Consider the following 27,805-nt stretch of genomic DNA (forward strand, 5'->3'; position numbering starts at 1 on the left):
GTTAAATAAATAGGAATCTGAAAATGGGTGGGCATTTTTCATTTTCCGTTATCAGGTGATTTCTGAAGGCAGCTGGATTTATTTATAGGTGTCGACGCAATGTGTGCATTATAATAATGCACACCATCAGATATGTATTTTATTGTGAAAACAATAAAAGTGCTACATGTTGCAGAAGCAGGTTCTGAGACCTACAGACTCTTGAAGGAATGAACAATTTCAGCTGAAGAGCTTCTGGCCAGTAAACCTAATCTGAGAGTTATGACAGGTATTTGTATGCATCATGGTATGGAGCAAAGCAAAATACCGTTTTTAAATTTGTTGCAGTTTCTGTGCAGACTTCCCTCCGGTGAAGGTAATCACGTTTCCCTCCCTGACGGCTCCCTCCGTGGCTCAGGGTGGGAAGCAGGCAGCTGCTGCAGCTCTGTGGCCGTTTGAACGTCACGTTTTGCGACAGACGCTCATCAACATTCGCTGCTAACCTCTGGTGATTAGACACGCAGAGCTGCAGGGTCTCTAAGAGATGAACTTTCATTGTTTCTACTGGCTTTTTGTGCTGGATAAATACATGATGTCCATTTTCTGGCCTAATTCAGGAAGCAGTGGCAGCCGGCTGCCCTGCAGCTGCATCAAACCAATCATCCTGCAGGCGAGGCAGAGAAAAGCTCCTTAAACACCTAATTACTCTTTAATAACTGCATAATATGTTGCACTTAATTGGAAACATATTAATTTGTGGGAATGATCAAAGGCCTTTGGCTGCTGGAGGTTGTGATCAAGTGGGCATAAAATGATCAAAGCCAGGCTGCGGATTTAAAATGCATAATATTACAAACAAGCAAAAGAAATGAAATATTACCTTGCATGTAATAGAAATATGTAGCATTTTCCATGAAAATGAAGAGATAAGTTTCATCATTAGGCTCAGAATACATGAGTACATCTTTCTATATATACATAATGTCAAAAGCAACTCAATGAAGTGAATTCATTCATGTTATTCCTACATTTAATGGTTTTGGCTTACAGATACTGTCATATAAAATAAAATATGACATCACACCAATAGATTGGATTCATAAATCTGGTCCCAGATTTAAAATGTGTTCAGTGTTTGGTCTGGGCTCCTTTAGCTTGAATTGCTGCAGCACAAAGGAGATCAGCCTCACCTGATTGGACGAACCAAATCAACTCCAACATGATTGGACACGCGCGTCATCGTAGGCGTTTCTGGACGACCGCACCTGATTGGACGAAATGAACGTTTGTCATTTAACTTTCTTTATTTTTTTAATATGTCTGCCATCTCTGGCATCAACTTTATTTTATTTATTTCATTTCACCAGTTTGCTTCTAACCCGGGATATCAGGAGACTTGTTAATAAATCAGTGAAACTGGGGGCGTACCCATTACTCTTAGCAGAGAACTTCCTGTTGCATTTCAAAATAAGAGTATCAACATTAACTAACAGTAGGGATTTTACTGAGATGCTCAGAAGTGGGGAGGGTTAAAAGTTGACACTTTACCATTACATTAAAAAAGAAAATGTTAGGATCTGTTCTGTGTTATTATTTTGCGTCTCTTACTTCTTCCTGTTGGTTCTGCCTCTCTCTCTCTCTCTCTCTCTCTCTCTCTCTCTCTCTCTCTCTCTAACCTGCAGTCAGTTAGCCAATCAGCCCACTTCTTTTGTTCAGCATTCAACCCCAACCCTCCCAGTACTTTAGCACCTCTTTCTCAGTCACTCCTTGCTGGATCCTTCCGTTTCTTCCCCGTTTCCCTGCTGTCTTCCTGTGTCTCCCTTCTGGCTTTTCCTCGTGGGTCACTTCTGTTCCACTCTGGCTTCCTGTATTTTTGGAAGTTTTGTTCTTTATTTTTTCATAAAATCTGCAACACAACATTACATCTCAAGCCTGGTCGATCTTCAAACACTCAACATGACAAAAAAATCTGTTTTGGTTACTGAAATAATGTAAAACTGAGTTTTTACCTGAGTTTTTCCTTCCAATTAACTTCCCATCAATATGCTTGAATGCAGAACTCAGCTTCTTGTCTTTTTGACACTTTCTGACTGGACGGAGGATGTCAATATGAACTGAAGCCATAATGTTGTGCTGCAGGATAGAACAGATATGAGAAACATTCCTGATTAAAAATATTAAGTTTAATGTGAAATAAAAATGTTCTGATTAAGTGAATTTAAAAATTTCATTCACTGTAAACAAAATAGACTAGAAAATAAAGACTAGAAATATATCAGTATGTATAATTTTATCTTTTAATATATATTGAAATAAATAACCAAATCTTCACTCAGGTTTTTAATAATCTAAACATTCCTATTATTTCATTTGTAAAAATGAGGAGATCTACTTCCTCAGGAGGAAGGTTAAAAAGCTGCAACAGGGGAGACAAATAAATAATTAGAACAATTACCAAAAATAGCTCTCCTAAAATGTGAAGGAAGAAAAGTGAGGCAGAGAAAATCTGAGAGTTTTAATGGAGCTGGACCATAAGGTGGGAAATAACAGACAGAGCAACATTGTTCTCCATCTCAGAGTGGATGCAGCTCCTCCCTCTGCGCGCGGGGCTTCATTTCGTCAAATCCTTCAACTTGGACCACTTAGGCTCAGTCGCACTTTGGACTCCACTGCATTTGGCTCCAACGCCGCAACTTGCAGCAGTTTCTCTTCCACATCGAGCTCAGAACCTCCCGGAGAGGCAGACAGACTCCCAGCATCCGCTGCATCCTGTTCTTCCCCCAGCGATGGAGACGGAGGTCAGGTTCTGCCCAAAGTGGCACGGTGCGCTCCGGTTCGGGCTCTTCTTCCTCCTGCGCGGCTTGGTCGGCGTCGCCGAGGCTGAGATAACCTGCAGGTCATGCCGGGATGGGAATATGTGGTACGGCGCGCAGGAATTACTGCTGAGGGTTGAAACAAGTGGTCCCGCTGCCGGGGTAATGGGGGAAGTTTTGGGGAGCGGAGACCGGACCGGGAGGGTCCCCTGCGAGCCGGGCCCCGCTGGTTGCGCTCCGGACCGGGGGCATCAGGCGCAGCTGAGGCGGGAGCGGATTACAGACAGCGGGAAAGTTTCCCAACACAGGGACGGTGTTGGTTCGACTCCACGGCGCTTCAGGAGGGACAGTGGCGGGGATGCAGTCAGCTCAGCCCCGGCAGAGGGAGCGGCGGCGGCGGCGGCGGCGGCGGGGCGCAGAGCGGCGCGCTGGAGCGGAGAGGAGCGCAGAGCGGCCGGCGCGCGGCAGGAGGACTTAAAGCTCAACAGCTCCACGTTCGCCCTGACCGGGGACTCATCCCACAACCAGGCCATGGTGCACTGGTCCGGCCAGAACAGCAGCGTAAGTCACACACCTGCTCTGGTTGACGTGCGTGTGCGTGAGAGCGTGTGAGTCCAGCGGAGAAACTCAACTTCTTGAATTAAAATGTCGCGTCTTAGTGAGGACATCAGCTGCCTGACTGATCATTAGTCAGGATGAAATCTGGACGCTTGCGAGCAGCTGATCCCTGAACTCCTGCATGCTGAGCCGAGCTGAGGCTGATGTGAGGATAAAACTGAGGCTGGAGCTGCAGGCGGGATTTTCAGGTCACTGCAGGTTGTGGGAGAGGTGAGGCTTTCTCAGCCGCAGCAGCTTCTCCTCTCCAGAGCCAGAGGCAGCAAAGTTTCTGACGGCCGCTGGACGTCACGTCTGTAGGTCAGAGGTCAAATTCTACCTTTAGGACTATTGTGAGAGCTAGAATCCAAATGAAAAATGAAAGAGATTCCTACCAAAAGCTCTAGTTGATGAACATTTTTGAATTATTGATCAGAATTTTGCTCGGCTTCTCATTTTTTTATTTAGAAATATTCACAGTTAAAAATATTTTTCAGACTTTTTTCTGAAATTTACAGATAAAAAAAATTAATTAGTAATTTAAAATATATTTTTGAATAGTCTCTAAAGCAGAAAAACAATTTAAAAAGCTAAAGCTTATGTCTTTTTCAGCATTCTGTAGTTAATCACATTTTAGTCAAAAACACACACACACACACGCACACACACACACACACACACCCCCACACATATACACTGCCTGGCCAAAAAAAAAGTCGCCACCTGGATTTAACTAAGCAAATAGGTACAAGCCTCCTATTGGATAAGTGCTGCATAGGCGATTATCCTTCAGCTGGCAACAAGTTATTTAACCCCAGCTGATGCAATGAGTAACTCCTCATTTCTTAAACAACCATGGCAAAAGACACATCCTGTGGTCGTGGAAAAGACGTTAGTCTGTTTAAGAAGGGTCAAATCATTGGCATGCATCAAGCAGAGAAAACATCTAAGGAGATTGCAGAAACTACTAGAATTGGGTTAAGAACTGTCCAACGCATCATTAAAAACTGGAAGGATGGTGGGGAACCATCGTCTTCCAGGAAGAAATGTGGTCGGAAAAAAATCCTGAATGATCGTGATCGGCGATTACTTAAACTTTTGGTCAAATCAGATCGAAGAAAAACAACAGCAGAACTCAGGAGTATGTTTAATTGTGAACGCAAAAGCATTTCCACACGCACAATGCGAAGGGAACTCAAGGGGTTGGGATTGAACAGCTGTGTAGCCGTAAGAAAACCTCTAATCAGTAAGGCTAACCAGAAAAAAAGGCTTCAGTTTGCTAGGGAGCATAAAGATTGGACTCTGGAGGAATGGAAGAGGGTCATGTGGTCTGATGAGTCCAGATTTACCCTGTTCCAGAGTGATGGGAGCATCAGGGTAAGAAGAGAGGCAGGTGAAGTGATGCACCCATCATGCCTAGTGCCTACTGTACAAGCCTGTGGGGGCAGTGCTATGATCTGGGGTTGCTGCAGTTGGTCAGGTCTAGGTTCAGCAACATTGTGTGCCCAAAGAATGAGGTCAGCTGACTACCTGAATATACTGAATGACCAGGTTATTCCATCAATGGATTTTGTCTTCCCAAATGGAACGGGCATATTCCAAGATGACAATGCCAGGATTCATGGGGCTCACATTGTGAAAGAGTGGTTCAGGGAGCATGAGACATCTTTTTCACACATGGATTGGCCACCACAGAGTCCAGACCTTAACCCCATTGAGAATCTTTGGGATGTGCTGGAGAAGGCTTTGCGCAGTGGTCAGACTCTCCCATCATCAATACAAGATCTTGGTGAAAGATTAATGCAACACTGGATGGAAATAAATCTTGTGACACTGCAGAAGCTTATTGAAACAATGCCACAGCGAATGCGGGCTGTAATCAAAGCTAAAGGCGGTCCAACAAAATATTAGAGAGTGTGGCCATTTTTTGGTGGCGACTTTTTTTTTGGCCAGGCAGTGTATATATATATATATATATATATATATATATATATATATATATATATATATATATATATATATATATATACAGTATATATATAAATGTGTTAATATTTTTAACTCATTAAAATATCTGCAGTTGAGTGATGGTACCAAAGTCATGTTAGGTTCTGGTTTCGAGGCCGAAGCAAAGCCAGGCGTCTGAAGCTGATATAAAATCTCTTCTGTTCTGTTTTCCTCACAGCTTCAGTCTTTTCTCTGCTCTGCTGTGTAAAGCAGGTCAGATGTACAAACTGGCCTTTGTGCTTTATTTTTGTTCCCTCTTCAGAGATGAGAAATGAAGTGAGAGGAGGGAAAAAGTTTTGTCTGCTCTGAAACCTTTTTAGGATGACCTTCTCTTCCAAAGGCATCAACTTAATGAGACGAACTGGAATAAAAACAATGTGAGGAAACGAAACCAACTGTGAGACGAATTTATGTCCATCGTTTAAATAAAAGTCTCATTATTTGACTGGACAGAATGACTGTTGAGTAAAGTATACCACTACCAAGCAGATAGTCAACATATGAATAGGAATGTCAAATATACAGAAACAAATATCAATTATACAAAAATATATAGGATGAAAGCTTAAAAATCTTATTTCAAAAATAGCTAAACTATGCATGTTTATAAACAGACAGAAAAACCAATTTCAACTATTTGATTGCAATAATATTTGTACCATTTAAATAACTAATTTGAATGATTGAATGTGAAATTAAAGCTGGTTAATAAAGTAACTCTTTTACTCTATGAAAGCATAAAATAAGATCTTTACACAAACTGAGTAGAAATTGTTCCCTGAGTTACGCAGGACAATTCCAGAGTATTAAAAATGTAAATGATTTACTTATAAATAATGTAACTACAGTGTACAATCAGAATAAAAAATACTTTGGATTCATTCTGACCTGCAGATTTATGAATCTTTGATTTTCATAAATCGATCCCATTCAGGGATGAGTTGTGATTCTGTGTTGAATTTTCATATCAACTTTGATGCCAAGGTTAAAATTGTCTTTGATTAGTAATGATGAATCAGATAATGTAGCATTGGATCATCTGAGTAGGTTACTGTAACATTTCCAACATTGTCATTGGTTAAAAAAGGGACTGGGCCAAATTCTCCACCAAGTGGAACATCTTTTATAATCCATAAAACCTCAGAGGAACAAATCTGAACATCTCAATATGTGGGTATTATGTATTTCCCATAAGACCATTTTGTAGCACAATTAAGTAGCAACATCACCTTCAGTTGTTATAAAACTGTTTGCATATCAAACACAACTCCAGAGAAATTTGACTTTGCATCTGATGCCTTAAAATTGGCCACTGTCTCTTTAAGAACCTCCTACACTTTCTGCCACGCCCCCTTCAGCACTTCATCACAACAATGCTTTTCCATGATGTAATCTACAGCATTCTTAGGAGTTCAGCAGACTCACCTCCATCAGGTGTTTGGTGATTGCTGCTGCCGCTAGTCTGATGGAGCGCTGTGGGGGCGGAGCTCTGCAGGAAGAGGTAAAGCATGAAGACGCCTCTGAATGGCTGAAACAGGAAGTCCAAGGATTTGTCAAACATTATTAAATGAGTTAAAGCAACACTCCAGGTATGTTTTTATGAGGAAATTATGCAACAATTTGTTTTGTTAGCTAACAGTTGGACTTTGTGGAGCATGAAATAACTCAGAATTTACTGAAGGACCTTCAACAGTTGAAGTAGAAAAACTAATTAGTCAAACTGTTTTGAATTTGGAGGCAGTGAAATGGGAGAAATCCGCCCGTCTTGTTGCTTCGGTTTTATTGTGAACTAAAAAATAAAATTGCTGTAGCTTCAGAACGAAACTGATTAAACAAACAGTCAACATCACATTTTTCTCTTTTTAGTTCCATCAATATTTTTTCTTGTGCACAAATCTGAAAGCAGCCATACAGTTAGATCTGTTTGGCAAAACAATAATTAGCTGTTGTTCCTCGACTTGGACAGATGAAATAACAGGAAAGACCCGACATGAAGTGTGCGGCGTTGTAGCTGTAATGGGTAAACAGCCGTGTTGGTATAAACATCGTGGCGCGGCGCTGAAGTGAGAGCGATGCAGATGAGGGCCGCCATGCTCTTAATATTTAACCTCCCAAGCGTTTACAAAGCTCTCGTCTCTGAGCCGACCCACGTCACTGCAAGCCTGTTTGGTCTCATGTAATTATGACTCATGAAAGATTGGCCACAGGAGTGAAATCAGCTGCGTACCGTGAACAGACAGAAACAGAAGCATTGTGAGCAGAAATACGCACCAGAGCTGCTGAATGGAGAATTCTGCTTTCAGTAAATCACAGCAATATGACAATTTAATAGGATTTGGCCTGTCAGCCCTGCTCTGCCTTTTTTATCTTCATTTATGTTTGGCTAGGAGTGCTGTTTTAAAATGCTGTTGCTTTTCGCTCTCCACAGCTTATTCAAGGTATATCATGTGTTTACAACCTGAGTTTTATGCTCTAAGTCACAGCTGTTGTATTTAAAGAGCATGTTAATAATTTTATTTCTTTTGTTTAACGGTGCTTGCGTTCTCTGTGACGTCGGTAAAGTGTGACACGGTGCAGAGGAACAATCCAGGATCTGCCATGAACCTGTTGTGTTGCCGTGTAGGTGGACAGCGCAGCGTCGCAGGACGGAGAGGAAACATCCAGAGATTACGACCCGGTTCTGCAGAATGTGTTTCTAGAATCAAGAAGACTCGTTAATTGTCAGATCTGAGCCGTTTGGTGAATCTCTTTAAATCAGAGAAAAGATGGAAAATAGTGTGATTTACTGCAGAAGTGTTGTCAGGTAACAGATTCATACAGTTTTGCAATGAGAACTTATAAAATTGGTTTATTTATTTATACAGTGGCGGTCAGAAGTTTACATACACTCATCAGTGGCATCTGTTTTCTCAGACGTGGCTCTGAACAGGTTTCTGGGTTGGTTCTGCCTGGTTGTTTGACTCTCCAAACATAAATCTGCTCCAAGATGCCAAATAACGCAGTTTTTGTCTCTTCAGCCATTTGTGACTGGCCATGAAAACCAGGTCTCTCAGAAGTGTTTTCAGTTATTTACAGATTAGGAAAGTTTGGATTCTAAACTTTTTAATGATGTCAAACACAGAATTACAAAATTATTTAAAGACCAGTTGAATGTTGGGACTCTGCAAACAAGATTAGTGAGAAAACAAACCCCAAAGTTTCCAAAGAATTCTCCCTGATGTTCATGTGCGTTACATCGCATTAATCCCAGCATCCACTGTCAACTGGTTGGACTGGGAAGATGTTCAGCTGCCAGTTTCAGCTTCAGGGTGTTCATATTGGGGGCTAAATATGACTTCATCAGGCATCGCTGCAGCAGATTCTACTTTAAAACAAGTTCTAGTTCTATGTTGTTCCTGAATATCCTAACCAGGAAGTGTATGGAAATATTTACCTCCTTTAAAGCCTAAATCAGACAAAAAACAGGCAAATGCAACCAAAACTGTTAATCAGAACAAAAATAACACAGATTTCTAACAAAAGCAACTCTTGGATCTCTACTACATTAAATGTGGCAGTAAAGCAGAATAGAGCAACCAGACGACCGTCACGGAGTCCAGTGATGTTCGCGGCTTGTGGAGCCCAGCAGCTTCCTGTGCTGCTTTTACTCCTCATAGTTTAAAATAAGCAGCATGAAAGCTGGAAATGGTAACCAAAAAAATACAAAATTTTGTCTTTTTCCTGCTGATGAAACAGAGAGAGAGAAACGAGGCTAATGGAACAAATATCTGCTGCCTTCATGTTCCTGGCAGGAGCGTCGTGGAAAAAAAGGTTACAGGTAAAGAGCACTCTCATCCAGGGAGCTGTGGCATATTGCTCAGATGGATGTAAGACATGCAGGGGACCGCATTATTTACATTATGAAATGTCAGGCATTAAGTACTTCAGCCTGTCACTCAGAAGGATTGGGACTGACGTATCGTCTGTCAGGAGAAGTTTCAGCTCCTGCAGACATGCAGCAACCTGCACTGGAAGGAGTCCGATAGAAGTAATTAGAAGCAGAGATATCAGAAAATGATGCTCAGTGGCAGCAGCGCGGCGCCTGGATTTCTAATGCACAAACACGCAAAATATCAAAAGAGTTTGTGACAGATTAATGAGGTGTCGGTCACATGACGGCCTGCGAAGGGGTGCGAGGAACTCACTCACATATGCTGCCTCAGTCACAGTCTCACACGTCTCTCTGCTCTGGTGAGGGAATCTATATTTGCATCCCCACAACCATGGCAACAGCCCGCTTCCTCCAAACCCCAAATTCACGTGTGTTCAGTTTTATCACCGCTCCGGGAAAAGTGATCATAATCCGTTCTTTAGCTGACTGTAGCGGCTGAGTTCAGTTTGTCTGAACGGAGATAAAACTGATTTACATTACAACGAATCCAAGTATTAACAGGAAAGTTTCACTGAGAAGCCGCTATAAAGAGATCATATTCCTTAGAAAAATATTTTTTATATGTCATTTTATTAAGCTGTGCACATTTATCAAATTTAAAAAAAAAGTTTTAGTTGATTTATTTCTAGCAGGTTTTTACCCTCAGTAGGTTCAGAAAGCCGAGTCATGTGACAGTGATGCAGCAAAGGATTGTGGGGAATCTAACTGAAGCAGAGAAGCAGTGGTATAGTCAGAGGTGTGGTCATTTTAAAAAAATATATATAATATATATAATATTGGTTATCGGCCATAACAGAATTATTAAAACAGATATGAATGGCCACATTTTGTCCCTGGTGAATCTGTATTATTAATGTATATTTGGTGTCTGAAGTGATAAAATATGCAGTTTTAAGTGTTTGCATGCAGCTGTGGTCCCAAACCCCTGCAGGGAAGTCTGGCTGCTCAAACGTAAAATGTTTGAACTAGAAGTTTGAATCATTTTTGTGCTGCGTTTTACACACGGCTCTGTTTGCTGTCTGCTCGTTTCAGCCTGATGTATTCTCTCCACTGTCGCCTTGTACTTGCTGAGGATCAGGGATTGGTGCAAAGTGTCTGACTCAGTAAAATGAGCTGCTCTGATAGTTCAACCAGCTGAGTCCTGAATCTGACTGTGTGTTTTATTCGGTTTGGGTTTGATTTAAATCTGACCACATTTTGATGAAACTCAATGAATCAGAATGTGTTTTAATGGTACTTGTGCAGCACTAAGTCTGAGGACTCTGAAGCGCTTCACACTCCAATCAGTCACACACACATTCACACACTGATGGCAGTGAGCTACATCGTAGCCACAGCTGCCCTGGGCAGCCTGACAGAGTGAGGCTACCATCCCATCTGGTCCGGTAACCTGCAGGCTGCCGGTTCAAAGCCTCCTGAGCTGCTGCTGCTCCGGCAACTGCCAGGGCAGAAACTTCATCAGCATCAAGTAACTTTCTGCCTGAGTGGATCTGGTTTTGAGGTTTTGTAAAGGGACTGCAGATGACCAGTTAATCTGGTTTGACATCATGGCTAAAATCAAGATTTATTTGGTGTTAAAGTCAGAGTCTAGTTGATGTCTGAATTGAGTTTCGCTGTTTAATAGAGCGCTGCACTGTTTCTATTTTAGCTTGAATAAGTAATAACATCAGCTCAGTCTGATCTTTACTCTGCTACAAGCTGCACCCACTAAACATCTATTTCCTTTGGTTTTTACACATTTATTACAGATTGTTTGTCATTTTGTCATCAACTGTAACGAGTTCTACTGTCACTGAGGCGACTTTACTGCCGCAGCATATAGAAGCTCAGTTTTTCCACATCCAATAGCAAATATCCAATTTCCAATATCACACCTAAAATATAATCAGGTTTTAAAATCAGCAAATTAAGTTCAATCATTGTAAATTTGGCTATTTATGGAAATCAATAACGTCTTTGTCTGAACTTTATATGACCTTTTCTAGTCATGTTAAACCAGGGGCCTCAAACTCCAGTCCTGGAGGGCCGCAGTCCTGCAGGTTTTAGATGTGCCACAGGTACAAACCACTGAAATGAAATGGCTTCATTACCTCCTCCTGGTGTAGATCAGTTCTCCAGAACCTTAATGACCTAATTATTCTGTTCAGGTGCTGCAGCAGAGGCTCATCTAAAGGTTGCAGGACTGCGGCCCTCCAGGACTGGAGTTTGAGACCCCTGTGTTAAATGAATCAGAACAAATCAATATGTCAGTTTGATGGGAAATTGGAAAAAAAAATCTTAGTTAATGGATTTTTTTGAACCAACCAGCTGATTGAACCTGAATGATCATTTAGACCCAAACCAGGAGGTGGAAACATGACAGCAGCAGAACTCTGGAAGAACTGATTACATTTGCACAAAGTTATTCAATATTTGTTTGTAGGGATGTTTTTATGATCCATCATTTCTCTCATGAATTCTGTGCCTCACAGGATGAATCTGTCATGGCTGCACTTTGTTTCTGGACCCGTTTGTTGTGTTTCTGGACACAAATGAGTCCATCGAGGAGGTTTGAGGAAAGTTGGGTCCATCCTGCCTCCTACAGGAGAGATGAGAGACAAACCGGGCGCTGAGCGGAGAATACTGTCTCCATCCGGACTTAGAAAGGTCCAGAAGAGCCTCTGAGGACAGAAATGTTTGGGTTTTCTTCCTGGACCCGTCAGCCAGATCTCTGTGTTAATGAGTTCATCTGGATAGAAACTGTTTCCCCGTGTGGAGCTGAAGTGAAATGTGCTCATTGTGTAACTTTAAGCCTTTTTGTCGTCATTTACGAAATGGAGAAGATCCAAATGCAGAGTCACACTCAGGAGCCACACCGGTAGAAACCAGCAGGTACCTGAGATCATTTGAAATGCAGAGCAGGAAGTGTTTCCCAGCAGGAAATCCAGAAACATGAGCTCAGACAAAAAGACTGCAGAGAACCGAGAACAATCAGTTCTTAGATAATGATTACAGCCGAGGAAACCGGCAGCAGTTTCAGCTGCTTTAATATTACACATTAACACAAGAATAGGAAGAAATATGAAATATGATGCAGAAGAGGGCAGGTTCAGAACAGACACATAAGTCACGCAGCGTAGAACACAGAGGAGACCGAAAACTGAAAACAAGCAGGACTAAATTATGAGATATTCACCTTATAAGAGCAAGACTTTATTTCAGCTAAACGTATATCTTTTTGATTTAATATGATGCTGGGGAGTTAAATTCAGCAAAAATCCATCTACTAAATTGAAGGCTGCAGTTGTGACCTGATTATTATCATGATGAGATCCAGTGATGATCAATTTTCTCTCAAAAAACTATCAGCAAAGGTAATGAGAGAGGCTGAAAATAACCTGCCACCGAGCAAATGAAAAAGAGCAAATCAATCATCGGCTTTAACCGACTGCAAGGAGAATTTTAGAAAACACTTTATACCCTATGTGATAAAGTATTTTAATATTTATATATTTAATTGCTTTGTTGCCATTTTCCAAATTTCTACTGAAAACATTATTCTTTCATAGAAAAACTAATTCTGGACAATGAGTCTGTAATTCAAATGAATCAGATTTTATTTCAAGAGTGTTTTTATACAAAATACAAAAAATGTTAATCAGATGTTATGAAAATGGAAACCAAAGCAAATAAAAAAAACAACTAAACCAATTTAATTAAAATAATACATATAACATTTGGAATAGAGTGTTTTATAAAATGTGATGAAAAAAACACTAAATAACATAAAATGATATTATCCTAATCGTGAGCCTTGAGGAACTTTGTGTTTATGAAACATTACTGAGTCATTTTCTGTCTTTGAATTATAAGCTGAATTACTTAAAGATTCCAGTCAAAGCCCGTTTCTGTACTTTGAATAGACCCAAAGCCTGATATTCATCAGAGGTTGTGGATAACTCCTGTTCAAATCACTTAAAAACAAACTTCTTTCAAAAGAGAAAAGGTAAAATTGTTCTGGAATCACTACAGAGGTTATTAATGATGTTTAAGGCATTACTAAATTTAAAGGGAAAAATGCATGAAACATATTGTGAATTTAATTCAATCTGTTTTGTTTCAGAAATAATAATAAAACCTTAAAATGTGAATTTTAAGTACTTGTCAGGTTATGGATGCATCAACTCTAATAAAAATGGTTTCATTGTAGATGTTTTCTATTTTAAATGAATTTCAGCCTCACATGGTGGCTGCTGCATTATTCTACACATTTAAAATATTAATGTCACCAGTTGAACTGGATCTGGTTTTTATTTCATGATGATTTTCTCTCATTGCCTCCTGTGTTAAATCTCTTTCAGCTCACTAACATGCACCTTGTGTGTTGGCCGCGCTCCTCTCGTGTCGTGCTGCAATTACAATGCGAGTTTCCAAATCAGGTTGTGAACATTCAATTTTAATGTGAGCCGAGTCTAATCTGTGTGCTTTCAGACCTGTTAGTTAGCACATCCTGCTGAGAGGAGAGATTTAAGCAAACGAGCAGAAAAGACACATTGGAGCGGCGGCGCTGTGTGGGCTAAGCGATCCTTCGGGTGCGTGGCTGGGAGTGATCGGGAAGGCGGATGCTGTCACGCTCCGATGAGCAGCGCTTACTCGCCGTCAGGCTGCGGAGAGGCTCCGGGTCCCTCTGTCTTTATAGCAGCAAACATCCCCAGTGACTCCCACACAAATAACTCCTTATTTCCCTCGGTGTGTACTTGCATGCTGTTAAACTCTCTGCTGTCGTCTCTTGGCTGAAACTAAACATTTTTAAAGGTTCTATTATCAGACACTAACGTACGAAGCTTCACATTTGCAGACTTTATTTAAGCACACACCAGCAAACGTCCTGCCAGCAGATCCGCTCTGATTGCCGTTCTTTGGTTTTCAATAATCCAACAGGCACCGTTTCCTTTTTGTGTTCTTTCCTTTGCAGTCGACTCAATTTACGACCTCGTCAATTTGCAGCAAGTAGGCAGGAGGAGGAAAATCAGCCTCACCGGTTTGTTCAGGCAGCACAGGGCAAAAAGGATTATTTCCTGCTGCTGAATGTTAGTAACTGTGGAATCTGGGATCTATTTAGGCTTAAAGACAGTTTTAGTAGTTTTATTAAAGCTGTTGCAGTAATACAACAGGAGCCAGAGGGTGAAGCTGTTTTACAAGAATCTGTTGGACAAATTTCTCTAAACTAAATTCACATGAATATTTTAATTAGATTTATCAACGGGCACCGACCTGCAGCTTTACCTTTAATTACACCTGGACTTTTTACAGCCGTTTCATGTAGGAAATGGAAGTTTGTCATTTTTAATTTCTGCAAAATTCAGTCAATCCATCCATCCATCCATCCATCCATCCATCCATCCATCCATCCATCCATCCATCCACCCATCCACCCCCACCCATCCATCCATCCATCCACCCATCCATCCATCCATCCATCCATCCATCCACCCCCACCCATCCATCCATCCATCCACCCATCCATCCATCCATCCATCCATCCATCCATCCATCCATCCATCCATCCATCCATCCATCCATCCATCATAGTGCAGAGGTCCAGACTTCTCTCTCTCCAACCAATCAGACAAGAGTGATCCTGACCAGATGCTCAAGCCGCCTCACCTGGCTCCTCTCGATGTGGAGAAGCAGTGACTCTACTCTGAATCCCTCCCAGATGGCTGAGTGTTTACCTCTAAGGCAGAACCCAGACCCCTGTGGGGGAAGTCCATCTCATCCACTGGCCGCTGGGATCTCAGTCTACTTAGATGAAGGAAGGTAAATCGGATTGACCGGCTCGTAGCCCATATCACTGCAGACGCAGCACCAATCCGCCCGTCAATCTTCCAGTCCATTTTTCCTCATTCGTGAACAAGACCCCAAGATATTTAAACTCCTCCACTTTGGGCAGGACCTTGACCCAGAGAAGGCACTCAATCCTTTTCAGACTGTAGAATATGGTCTCAGATTTGAAGGTGCCGATTTTTGTTCATCCGTTTCAAAACAGACTCCCGAAACTTTGGCTGTGCCGAGAAATCATGTCCTTCAAGGTAATGAACAGAATCTGGGACAAAGGACAACTTTGGCAGAGTCCAGCTCTCCCTAGAAACGAGCCTGACTTACTGCCGGCAATGCAGACAAAGGTCTGACACTGGTTACACCAGGACCTACCAGCCCATACCAAGGGGCCTGGTACCCATAATACTGAAGGACCCCTACAGGACTCCCTGACCGACTTGGCTGACCTTTTCCAAGTCAACCAAACACATGGAAACGGGTTGGCTGGGATCCCATGTAGCCTCCAGGACCCTGCTGGGGTGCAAAGTTCTGAAACCTGAAAGTTTTTCTCCATCCAGGCAGAGTTCAGCCAACTTGTCAAACCGTTTAGGTTTTCCACCACATTGCTGCACTTTGAGTTCAATTACTGCCTCACACATGCTGACAGTTTGCTGATAACCTTTCAGTTTATGTCTGATCATATGACAGTTACCAAAAAGCCCAGAGAGGCAGATAAAAGCCATGCGACTCCAGCTTAAAGCCATAGGACTTACTTTCAGGAAAATTACAACATGGCATTTGGCCGGCAGTCAGATGGAGGCAGACAGGCGATAAAAGCTGTAGCAGGTAGAGTTACATAAAGGTGACGCACAAACAAGAATAAATCTGCTTCTTTCTTCTTTTAGTCTTTGTACTTTTTAAATTGATCAAATTCTGGCAAGCCTTGGCAAGTATGGGCAAAAAGTTTCTCAAATATCCCAGAACAGAAACCAAGAAATCACTGTAGTGGTTTTAGAAAATGAATCTGAATTGGATGAAAAGAAAACTCTAGGGTTTTTAAATAGTTGCTATAAAAAAAAACACTATAGCAACAAAATTAGGTTTTATCCCAAGACTGTTAGCTTGTAGCAGTGAGATCCTGAACATTTGGCATCAGAGCTGCTGCTCCGCCACATCGAGAGGAGCCAGTTGATGCGACTCAGTGGTTTTATGGGACGACGTTTCCCTGTGATTAGCCTGGATTCCCCTGGAGGAGCTGAACCGAAGGGCTGCAGAGAGGAGAGTGGAAGATAATGGATGGAAAAACTAAGAACAACATAAGACAAATTGATTTACACATTATCCTATAAGAAGGTGTGCTGACCTTTAACCCTGATCATTTCTACTCTCATAATACTCTACTCTTTTAAAATAGATTCCACTATTGAGTTTCATCAAATTAAAACGTTGTTTTGCCTTTCAAACGTATCCCAGTGATTATCATGTAAAACACTTTATAGACCCAGTTTTAGCCTCACCCACAAAACCACAGTCCATTTTCCTCATTCATGCCTTCCTGTGTTCCTAAAGCACCGTCTGAAGGATCAGTTACTTTTTGATTCTATCACATTTTTGGCTTTTCTACATAAAAAATGACCAGAATTATTTTCCACTATCAGATTACTAGTTACGACTATACTTCATGTAATTTGTTCTGAAATGTGAAATTGAAACTCTGGACCATATCTGTAGTTGGTGAAGGTATTTACTGCCAGAATGTGTTTGAGCTTCATAACAACATTTGGAAAAGATGTTTCTTCTTTGTGACTCAGCACTTCTAATCCAGCCATTTGGATTTTTCATAAAAGCCTGTAATACAGGCTGTAAGGACGAGCTTTAGCCTTGTGCTGTTGCAGACGGCTTGGTGTGTGTCCATGTGATGCACTAATATCTCCCACAAACAGCCACACTCTGATTTTCTGCTGTGGTATTACTACCTCATTGCCCTCGGCTGTGATTGACACTTTGATGTGAATGATGGTGAAGGAAGTAATGTGGTTAGAGAAGCTCTCTACACTATTAGGAAGGCATTGATGCAAGGCTTAGAGGCTGAGCTGAAAGGTGAAGCAAATCCACAGAGCAGATATCTGAAAAACGTCATTTTAACACCACATGGACGATATTAAGTAAGTGCAAACCAGTTAAGAATGACACAGAAATGCTTTGATTTGTAGGACAGAGTTTAGCTGGTGCTCTCTGGCTGCAGAGTTTCAGTTTGAGGCATGAGGATTCAATTACTGGCCATGGTGTTTATGTTATCTGCCTTCTGTGAAAGCCGTTCCCCCAGTGTAGCAATTCAGATTGACAAGAGTGATTCCTGCAGCTGTTTCAAGGACGCCACAGGTTCTTTTCCCCATCTCACACGTTGATCTGCTGCAGAATTGTAAGGGACATTTCGGAGGCACAAATTGGATCCTGGACAATCTGTAAACCAGTGGAACGTGTCTGAAAGTGAAGATGAAAAAGGTCTTTTCAAGAGCCTCCAGCACTTTGACTGAGAGAGCCACACGAGACGGCCGGTCAAGTTAATTGACCAAGTCTGATCAAACACGGAGACATGGAGTGGTGGAAAAGGCTCAGAGAGAACTTGACTAAATGAGCAAGTAAAAAAAATTCAAGGAAACTTTTTGACAAATGCAGGATCTTGCTTGACAAGCAGCTTTTTTCTCCCCTGACTTTGTGTTGCCCACTCACCGTCCGACATGATGCAGACCAAAACGCTTTGTGTTCAAAAGCAAAACCTACAGAGGGCTTTTTTTCTCCTTTCCTCAGCCTTTCAGAAAAACCCACACACTTCCTGCGCTGCATGCAAAAATGACCCAACATTACAATAAATGTTTTAACGAGTCAGATTCACACTGGGATTCATTATGATCAATAACTTTCTGCTTCTTGTACAAATGCTGCTACGTTAGAAAAAGCATAACTCATGCCATGCTTTTGATGACTTCGTGTCTCGCTCAGGATTGAAGTTTACAAAGTGTTTCTGTTCCTCTTGTCTGCCAGGGATCATGATCATGCTGGATGTAAAGTGTGTGTTGTTGTTAATGGCTGCAGCCCTCAGAAGAGTTACAGCTCCAGACGACGTCTTTTCTGAAAAGCCTCAATTTAGGACATTTTTTCCACAGGTCATGATGTTTTCATGATGGTGTTATCCCTATCAATTAAGTGTATGGAAGGTGAAACATGCCAGTTGAAAGCTAGAGAGACTGGAAGGTGTTGACAGCTGTTACCTTTTTAGGTAAAATATGTTGAATTAACTGCTGTTAAACCCTAGAGTGTATTTTTATTAGAAATATGACTCCATTTAAAGGCAAATAAACTTTTCCAGTGTTTCAAGATTTATTGCCAATAAGCCAAACAAATATTCTTACATTTTGGGCCAAATATAGATTTTGGTAGGGTGCAAACAGCAGATTTATGGTATGTCAAAAGACCTGATTGTATATAGAATAAACAACCTGGTAAGATTAGAATAAAGTAGACAAAGTCCTGTACTGTCCACAGCGAGGAAATTCAAGTATGCAGTAAAGTGACAGTATAATGTGTGTGCATAAAAATAACAGATTATTCAGAATAATCTGAGCATCAGCAGGCGTGTAATCAGATCGATGCTGTTGGGAGCCGTGGTGGTTGTGGAGGATCTGTGATGATGCTGCAGTCCGTCACTCAGGCAACTTCCTGCAGGGAGACAAAGACATTGTCCATCAGAAGTCCTTCTTTCTCTCAATGCCTGCGCTGGGTCAAAGGTCATCGTGGGACAGAGCTGGGCTTCCTGATGAGCTGAAAAACAGGTGAACATTTGGACAGACAGAAACTCTGCAGCTCCTTCAGGGTTACCGTCCGTCTCTGTGCTGCCTCTCATTAATGTCCTCCTTGTTCGCTCTGAGAACTTTGGTGCCCCCTGTTGGCAGGCTGGTTGTGGTATCAGGTTCTTTGTGTTTGATGATTATGGCGCCACGGGGATGATAAGAGATTTAGATATTTATGAAACAACGTTGCCCCTGACTTGTTCGCAGGCCTCTGTGGTCTTCATGGTTGAGCTGTTGTCGCTTCTGGGGCCTTTTAACGAAGCTGCAAATACACCAACAGATCATGTGACCCTGCTGAGCTGGGTCACTGGTTTAGACGTATCCCACCAAACCAGTAATTGATGGAACCAGAACTTTTTAGAGGCTTTATAGAGGGTCTCATCAATGACAATGTCAGATTTTGGCACTAAAAACATGAAAACCTGCCTTGTTTTAACAATTCAAGCTAAGGGTGGCATCGTTAGAGTATGTAGGATATTTTGTTTGCACATTTTGGCCACTTCAGTAGAAACTTCATGTTTTCACCATCAGAGCTTCAGTATTACTGCTAACCACAGTGCAGCCATCTTTGTTTTTCCTCTGTTATTGTGTCACTAATTCACAGGAATATTTTCATCTGCTTGACATCTGGTTCTGCAAAAACAAAGTAAATCACACTAATGAGACATCACTAATTAGTTAATGGCAATAAAGTATATTGTTATCATGTAACCTTTTCCCACAACTTCTGAAGCCTCTGCAAGAAAAATGTCTTGTGATACTTGAGTGGAATTAGACATTTAATGGACACCAAAATCCAATTTACCAGCTCAGCAGTTAGCTGCTACATTTGTTGACAAAATCATTTAAATAGTGTCAGTTTGTTTTCTCTTAAAAGGGATACTGGAACAAAATCATTAGATGAATTGTTTCTTCTAGTTCTGATTCATGTATACCTAATTGATTTGGAGAATAACAACAAAGCCTAAGAAGAGAATAATAGAGCCACTTTAATTGTCTGCTTCTTTCTAGCTACTTATAATTAAATCCATTAAAACACTGATGTTAATTAATCCAACATACAGCATTCAAAATTCCCATTTCAATGTGTGACTAATAGTTGAGTGAGCACGGCGGCATGGTGGAAGTGAATAATACCACATTAGTGCCGCAAATTAACACAATGAATTTTAATTGGAGAGTCCGGCTACGCTGCGTTGCCATAATAAAGCCTTCATCCCTTAAAGATGATCTTTGTTGATAGGAAGGTGAAACAAAGACATGAGGCTGCAACAGATCCGGCCTGCAGGCTGCAGAGCCTTCAGTTCTGCATCAGCTGACAGCTCGGGTTCTACCTGCTTCACCAGCCGGCTGCAGGGAACGCGCCACGCGCTAACGCTGTCTGACTGAGAAGAGACCTGGAATTATTGACAAAGATTCTCTCTGTTTCCAGATAGCTGGTCTGAGTTAAGAGACTCGATTTTGTTGCATTTTATTGAACAACAGCAGAAATAACACACTGATAACAGAAAAGTGATTGTATGGAGTTTTTATTACACAGGGATGGATGGGAGAAATAACTGGAAATATAAAATAATATTAAACTTGGTCAAACATGAATAACATAAGTAATATAAATAAATCTGATGAAGCTGAATTGTTTAGGTTGCCTGTTTAATTTCATGGACTTCATTCAGCAGCTTTATAAAGAAAGTTTTGTTTTACCTGTCATCTCACCAGTGGCCACTAGGCGTCGTTTCTCATTTTGTTAGTTACCTTTCAGTCCTGGACTGGTGACGTCCTGAAACTTCTGGATGAGTTTCAGCTGCATCTGAATGAAACATGCAGGTATCAGCAGGCAGCTGGTTAGCTTGACGTCACAGTGAGGAGGAAACTCAGAGGTTCTGTTCAGGTGTGTTGGACCAGCGACACAAAACGTTTCAGGACAACGGGACGGTTTATTTTTGCCAAACTTGAACCACTTTGACTAGAAGCAATCTGTACAGAAATTTGGATGAAAACAGTTGAGACTTGTAAAAATAAATTCTTTTGTGAACATTTGATATTACACCTGACAGAATATTCAATATACTGTAGATTCACTGAACTCTGATCCAGAACCGCACAGCATTCTGGGAAATGTAGGCAGAGACAAAGTCTTTATGTGCTCAACCTCTCATGGCCAGCTAAGCAGGTTGGTGGCATCAACTAACTCACTCACTGTCTGGTTACCTAGCAACAGCCTGTTAACATGCGCAGCATGATTTAAGGTTTCACCATCAGGCCTTATAACTACTTAAAAATGAAAAATAACGGTGTGGAGGGAAAACTGGATAAAACAGGAAATGTTTCGCTACCAGGTTGACAGTTTGTCAGATATTTAAAAACAAAGCTAATCAATAATTATCCATATCGGCTGATATGAAATGCTTTCAACGTGATAAGTTTTTAAACAGTATCAGACCTACTGCTACTCCGGGTTGGTGTGGGCGGCTTCGGGCTGCGTATCTGGGCGGGTTCGGGTCTGGGGGCGGCTGCCTGTACCCCTGGTTTGGGGAGGGGGGGGCACCAGCAGTCCGGGTGGCTCTCTGGTTCCTGGGTTACTGGACTCGGTTCTTTCCTGACCAGGTTCTTCCATACTGCTGATACAGGTACAAAAATATTTGTTACACAGTATTAAAGTAAAACTTCCTTTGCATAGCACCCAGATCTGTTCTGCCATGTGGGCAGGCCGCAACGCGCCTCCATGAGCTGCAGGAAGCAGGAAGTCTTACCTTAGAAAAATAAACTCCCTCCGTCTTTTTGGCAGGCCCATCTGTGTATGTTGTCATCCTTGAGAAGTCACACCAGGGACAGATGAAGACATCTGGAGGTGCAGTCTCTGCCACATCTGCTGATGTCTCAACACATTTACCTCAGCGCTGTCATTAGCCGCTGAATTACCATGTATAACTAGGATGCTGCTTTGATCGGCCCCGCTTCCTCGTGTCCCGGCTTTTCCAGCTAGCACCCGGCTATCAGAGCCCATTAGACGACAACAGAGTTGGGCTGTCGGCGCCGGACCCACAGGAGCGTTAGCACAAGGTGTTTGGAAAAATGTCCACCTGCTTTAAACAGCTCAGAAACAGTGGAGGGTAAGAGCTTCTTTGTATTTATGAAATATGTTGGTGTACATCTCTATTTAATAAGATTGGGCTGTATTCATTTATTGATACTTCTTATCTCTCTAAACCAGCTTATGTTGTTGTGTTACGATTACATATAATCGAGGTCTGTGGTGCCCGAAAGGTCTTTTCACTGACATGTAAGATTATTATAAATGAATGTTTTACCGTGGAAACACTTAAAGCTTCTGAAATGACATCAAAATACCTGAGTTTCTGTCACAAGGCTGCAATGTATCGACGCACAAAGGAAATCATGATCATACAACGATAATCAGTTGTTTGATCTCAGTACTTTATGGATTATGTTTAGTTCAGTTTCCAAAACAAAAAGAGAAAATCTGTGTAAAGTGGCGCACAAAGTTCAGCCTGCGGCAGAAACCTAAAGTTTGACTTTAGGTAACAGTTCATATTCTTTAATGTGCAAAAAGTGAATGAAATGCAAGAAATGTAAACATTTTCTGCAAGGTTCTGTTTTGGGGAAAAATCATTGTTGTAAATAATCTTAATATCAAAGAAACGTTGATGGATTATTCAGAAAAGCAGAAACCTTGGCAGGGCCATGTCACTGTAATCCTGCAATTCCTGCCTGAGTCTCTGATATTAAATAAGCTCCCAGTAATAATACACAGAAAATATTTTGCCTTCTGATTCATTAATCTGGCTGACGGTTCTTTGTTCTCAAACTCACTGGATCTTTTCAGTTTTCTCCTCCTTGTATCGAATCAGAGACACAAAAACTAACAAGAGTTTGAAGATCTGAGAACTGGAAGCTTTATTTCTGATGAAGAAGATTCAATTCTCATTCATCTCCTCTTCATTAGAGATAAAAAGACTAGCACTCTATGAAATTACTAAAAATGTTATTATATATCAGTTTATCTGCCATACAGTCAGTTTTTAAACACACTCTGTACGTATGAAACATGAATAATAATTATTTGGGTTTTTAATTGTTATGCTTTAATTATGTTTAAAGTCTTAATTATCTGAATCCAGGAGGGACGAACGGTCCTCACAGGTACACAAATCATCTCAACCGCGTGAAAAACTCATTAAATAGAGACAGACAAAGGTAGTTATTATATATAATGGAGAGGATTCCAAGAGTGGTTATTATTTCTGTTGTTCTCACACAGGTTGAGCTGGGTGAGAACAGACACTCACATCGTCACGGTGTGAGCAGTGATTGGTGCAGAGAGTGTGTGATGTCAGGAGGCAGACAAGGACCTGCAGGGAGTTCAGGTCCTAAAAGAACCTGCAAGAGCTGCTTAAAAATGTGAGAAATAAGTTCAGTTGTTGGGTTGAGCAGAGCGAGAAACTTATCAAGAACTCTGACCGGTCCAGAGGACTGCTTACATTCAGTCCAAAAATATAAAAAACTGCAATCAAAATTAGAATATTAGGCAGAAATCAGGTGGTTCTGGTCTTAGCTCAGTAGTTATTGTTCTGTATTTTAAGGAAAACATCTTGGCCACATTTTTTATACCCAAAAGATGAACATGAGTCTCATGCAGAGCTCCTGTCTGAACTTCCTTTGCTCTGCCTGGTCAGCGTCCAGCCGGCGGCTCCGCGCTGACCGGTTCTGTCCAAATCAGAGCCGGATCTCTCCATGAGTGGCAAACTGCCAGCGATTGTCCTGGCCGCCCTGCCAGGCGCCCGGCGCCCAGAGTCAGGTACAGCTCTTCAGGCCAGATGGCCGATGGCCCCGCCCTTCTGGAGGCCGCTGGTCAGGATGGGAGAGTTCTTATAATCAGCTCTGATTTACACAAACATATTCTAGATCATCATCACATGCTGCCGGAGTGGAAACGTTTAGGCTACACACTCTGCAGACAGTCCTGACAGATTTAAATTCAAAGTTCATCAATGCACTGAGCCAAAGCGTGAGCCATGTAGCTCCATTTCCAAACCCCTCAGAGCTGGATTGTTGTAAGTCAAGAAAGGCTCGATCAATGTTTAGATGACAAGCTGCAGTGCAGCAGGTCCAGGCTCAGAGGTCCCACCACGCGATGCACTCCTCCCCTACAAACCCACACAAGGTCGAGGTTAGCTGCAGCTGCAGATCTCCTCTCTGCGTTTCTGTTTGTCCCTCAGCATCCAGGATGCTGATGCAGACGGATACTTGGAGCAGCGACAGCACCTCGGATGCTTCATGAAACAAAGCAGGTAAAACAACCTTCAGGACCGAAGATGCAGCTGAATGCATCCAGATAAGCTTGAGGTTTTCTCAAGAATTCGGTTTTTTAATAAGCAGCTTCTTTATTCTTGTGCCACTCCCTCCAACATGGCACCTCTCAGGTTGCTCCGTGGCACAGAAAGACACAGGCTGTCTCTGCTTTGTGTGTGGATACGTCTTTACATCTCTGCCTCCTCCCACTGTTTCTCTTCCCATCTCACTCTCAGCTGTCACACGCTGACTGAATCAGGTTAGAGAGGGGAGGCGCGGAAGCTGAAGCATTGCTGATGAAAATGACAATGCTTCTCTACCCAGATGCACAAACTTCCCAGAGACAGCGGCGGCTTATATAACCTGGGGGCTGCAGACCAGCAGATCCGTGCTGCAGGTGCACCAGGCTAATTGGAGATTTAAAGATGGATTAAAACTTACAAGCAGTGGCTTATAAAATATTTATGCACACCAGGAAAATGAAAAATCACTAACGCTTGTAAAACAATCCATGGATATTAGAAATCAAATGTTTTTCCAGTGCAGAGCGACTCGGAGCAGAAGTAATAAGGCATGCTGCAGGTAGCGGTGCAGCGGCGACACGCTCTGCAGCTTTTATTTGATGAGACTGTGACATTTACTGATTTGTTATTCAAATAAAGCGTGACACAATGAGCACAGATCGTCCTGACATTAAAGGAGCCTCTCTCTCTCTGACGGAGTCTGTCCTTCACCTGGGAGGAGCTGGGAAGCTCCACAGTGTGGTCACCTCCATCTAAAGTCCCAGTTTCTATCCAATCTGCTGTGATTCATGTAAATATAGTCAGACTGGAGTATCAACACCAAACTCAGGTTTGTCAGGATCACTCAGCTCAACCATCTTTATCTGAGCGCAGACTCAATGCTGTGAGTCAAATCACAAAATCAACATATAAAAAATGTAAGTTTTGTTCTTGACCCTTGAACTTGTTTCCATTTTTCTCAGTTTGTGATTTTCTTTTTATGTTTTTGAGATTTTCTGTGATGGACTAACACAAAGTAGAGCATAGTTGGAAAGTGAAAGGAAAAGGATGGAAGGATGATAATCAGGTTCTGCCATTAACAAAATCCTTAGATTATGTTTGAAGCTCTTATTTTGAAGTTAGAAGTCCTTCCTGCATTGCCCTGTTGTGTTGATATTCTGTTAATAAGCAGCTCATTGGCTGGTTGATGCTACAAGTATAAAAGCTTTAAAACCCGACATAGACTTCAAAATACATTAACACTAATATTAGTGTTAATGTATTAATGTAAATAGCAGAAAATAACTTCTGGTTTCCAGTGAACGTTTTGAGAAGTAGCACTCTGGATGCTCCACTCCACCAGAACCATCTGCAGGAAGACGGTACCAGTTCCTGCAGACGAGCTGCAAGGACAGAAACATTGAGAGTGAAGCAGCGACAGCTTAGAAGTTCATCCAGAAATTTCTGCAGTAACCTTAGAAACGCTGCAGGTTACTGCAGCCCAGGAAGTGACCTCAGAGCCATCCGGCTGTAACTCTGCCACAATCAAACTCACATTCTGGTGAGTTTCAACAATCACGTTTTTCTTCATCCAGTTTTTGACAAACAGCTTTCAGTTGTTCGAACTGTCCAGGTGAGCCTCAGCCCTTCACATCAGATAAAACTTTGTTCTCTGGTCTCTGAAAAGCTGGGTGGGGTGTCACCATGTGTTGGATGAAAAGTGGAAACTTCAGTCTGTCCTGTAGTTTTCCTGCCAGACAAAAGCAGACAAACCAACATGATTTGTACGCTTTTCCATGCAGGGAAGAGGGCAGCAGTCAGACTTCACAACCAGGAGACGGCATGAACTCCCTGCACTACAGCTGACAACTACATGTAGTCAGTTTGCTTCAGTGTTGCCTTTTGTCTAACATTGACTTCACCACGTCAATGTCGTACTGTAAAACATGACTGCAGGACAGGAACAAAGCACAGAGTAGATGTGACCGACCGATTCTTCTCTCTCAATTTTAGTTTGATGCACAAGATGAGAATCAAAGGCAGGCAGCATTTTACAGCATTTTCTTTATTTCGCCTCAGTACGGCCTGTCATGAGCCGTCTAGATCAGCTCCTGCAAAACAAAAAGCATCTCAACGGGACGGAAGCCAACAGGAGTCCAAACTGTCACAGCAGAGGACAGAGACAGAACCGTCCCACCAACAGTGTCCAGAGAAGACGGACTGTCGTCACGTTCATGATGCGATTTTAAGACTTTAATGTGACAGAGACGAACTCCATGAAGGCTGAGTCACAGTCGCGCTTTAGCAAGACAGCGGTGTGGCTTTCATGTTGACATGAACCTCAGTGCAGCGTAACGAGGCCTGGCTGAGGCCGACCTGCAGGCCAACCTGCTCTAAAGCAGCACCTTCCAAATCGCCCAGTTTCACTGAAAGGTCGCATCACGTTACAAAGTTCAGAGGTGAACAAACAGGCACTGCGACAGCATGCAAGGCCTTGGCGACACCACGCTGTCGCATGACCTCCACATGCACAGTTCAGTGCATCAAAAACAAACTCCAGGAATGGGCAGGAAATCCAACACCTCATTTCCAGACTCAAACTGTTTCAGTTTCTGTTGAACTGCAGTGAGATTTTTCATGCCATCCTGCATGATGGACGATTGGATGGGCGACGGATACAAAAATAAGTTTCACCCAAAAACATGAAACTAACTGAAGACCAAAAAAGTTGCTGCTGAATGTCTGAGAGTTAAAGTTAAAGAACTTTATTTCCAGATGACACGGCCTTGAAGATCGCTGCACCAGCATCTCGTTTGACTTTCTCTGGGAACAAGCAGCTGAACAGCATCTAGACTCGTGTGAACCTTCCTATTTTTATCTGCAAGACTTTTGTCCTGTTATCTCGAGTGAGTGGCTCTTCTGTTTATATGCGCTTCGTTTGTAGGAGCTGCCGTTCCTCCACCGGGGGAAGCTTAAGTGTTGCTGGTTCGAGCACTTTGCTTCATCTAACGGAGGAAAAATTTGCAGCATAGCAGCATTTTTAGGCTGCCTATTTCAGTGGCAGCACGGCGACGAGGTGGGTGGGAGGTCTTTGTTTCTTCAGGTTGCAACATTCGCCCCCCCTCTGCTGCGCTGCCCTTAAAGTCGGCTGCTGGGATTCCTTTACCTCGACTCTGAGATGGGGCAGCCGCGTAGAGAAGATTTGTGCCTAATGAGATTTCCCCTTCGCCTGGGGGCTTCGAGAGCCTTGCTTAGTTCAAGTGGAGGTCTTATTACCGTATTCCTCAGTCGAAGGACTTTTTTTCCTGATTCACACCTCAAGCAAATTCAAGCCTATTTGATCCGTCAGCACTGCTCTGATGAGCTGATCTGAGGCTAAGAAGCTCTTAGATGATGGGAGATGGAGGCCCGCTGTGTCTCGCAGCGTTCGCAGCTTTTAATTGCAGCAGAAAGGAGGATCGGGTCAGAATGACACACATTGTATCATTAGATAGAACGAGGAAGTTTTAACGTTGT

At 42.2% G+C, this 27,805-nt stretch overlaps 1 protein-coding gene and 1 long non-coding RNA gene across 7 annotated transcripts in view; one reads left to right on the plus strand and one right to left on the minus strand.

Annotated features, from left to right (window-relative positions):
* Nucleotides 1-974: 974 nt before the first annotated feature.
* Nucleotides 975-2,189, minus strand: LOC116719454 (uncharacterized). Its single transcript, XR_004339179.1, has 3 exons — nucleotides 1,989-2,189; nucleotides 1,729-1,844; nucleotides 975-1,244 (listed from the first exon to the last, which is right to left on the minus strand). It is a non-coding gene; the product is annotated as an uncharacterized LOC116719454 (long non-coding RNA).
* A 151-nt stretch (nucleotides 2,190-2,340) lies between these two features.
* The window catches only part of sorcs1 (sortilin-related VPS10 domain containing receptor 1), a 163,572-nt gene continuing 138,107 nt past the window's right edge, over nucleotides 2,341-27,805 (plus strand). For 2 of the 6 annotated variants that reach the window (XR_004339283.1, XM_032562699.1), the window contains exon 1: nucleotides 2,344-3,353. Coding sequence is in view for 4 of the 6 variants with exons in the window: in XM_032562699.1 (XP_032418590.1) it covers nucleotides 2,562-3,353 (792 nt within the window). In the remaining 2 variants the exon portion in view is untranslated. Of the gene's footprint in view, nucleotides 3,354-27,805 lie in introns of all 6 variants that reach the window. The other 4 variants (XM_032562701.1, XM_032562700.1, XR_004339282.1 and 1 more) reach the window with 4 other exon arrangements.

This window comes from Xiphophorus hellerii, chromosome 5 (genome assembly GCF_003331165.1).
Source record: "Xiphophorus hellerii strain 12219 chromosome 5, Xiphophorus_hellerii-4.1, whole genome shotgun sequence".
NCBI lineage: Eukaryota > Metazoa > Chordata > Actinopteri > Cyprinodontiformes > Poeciliidae > Xiphophorus > Xiphophorus hellerii.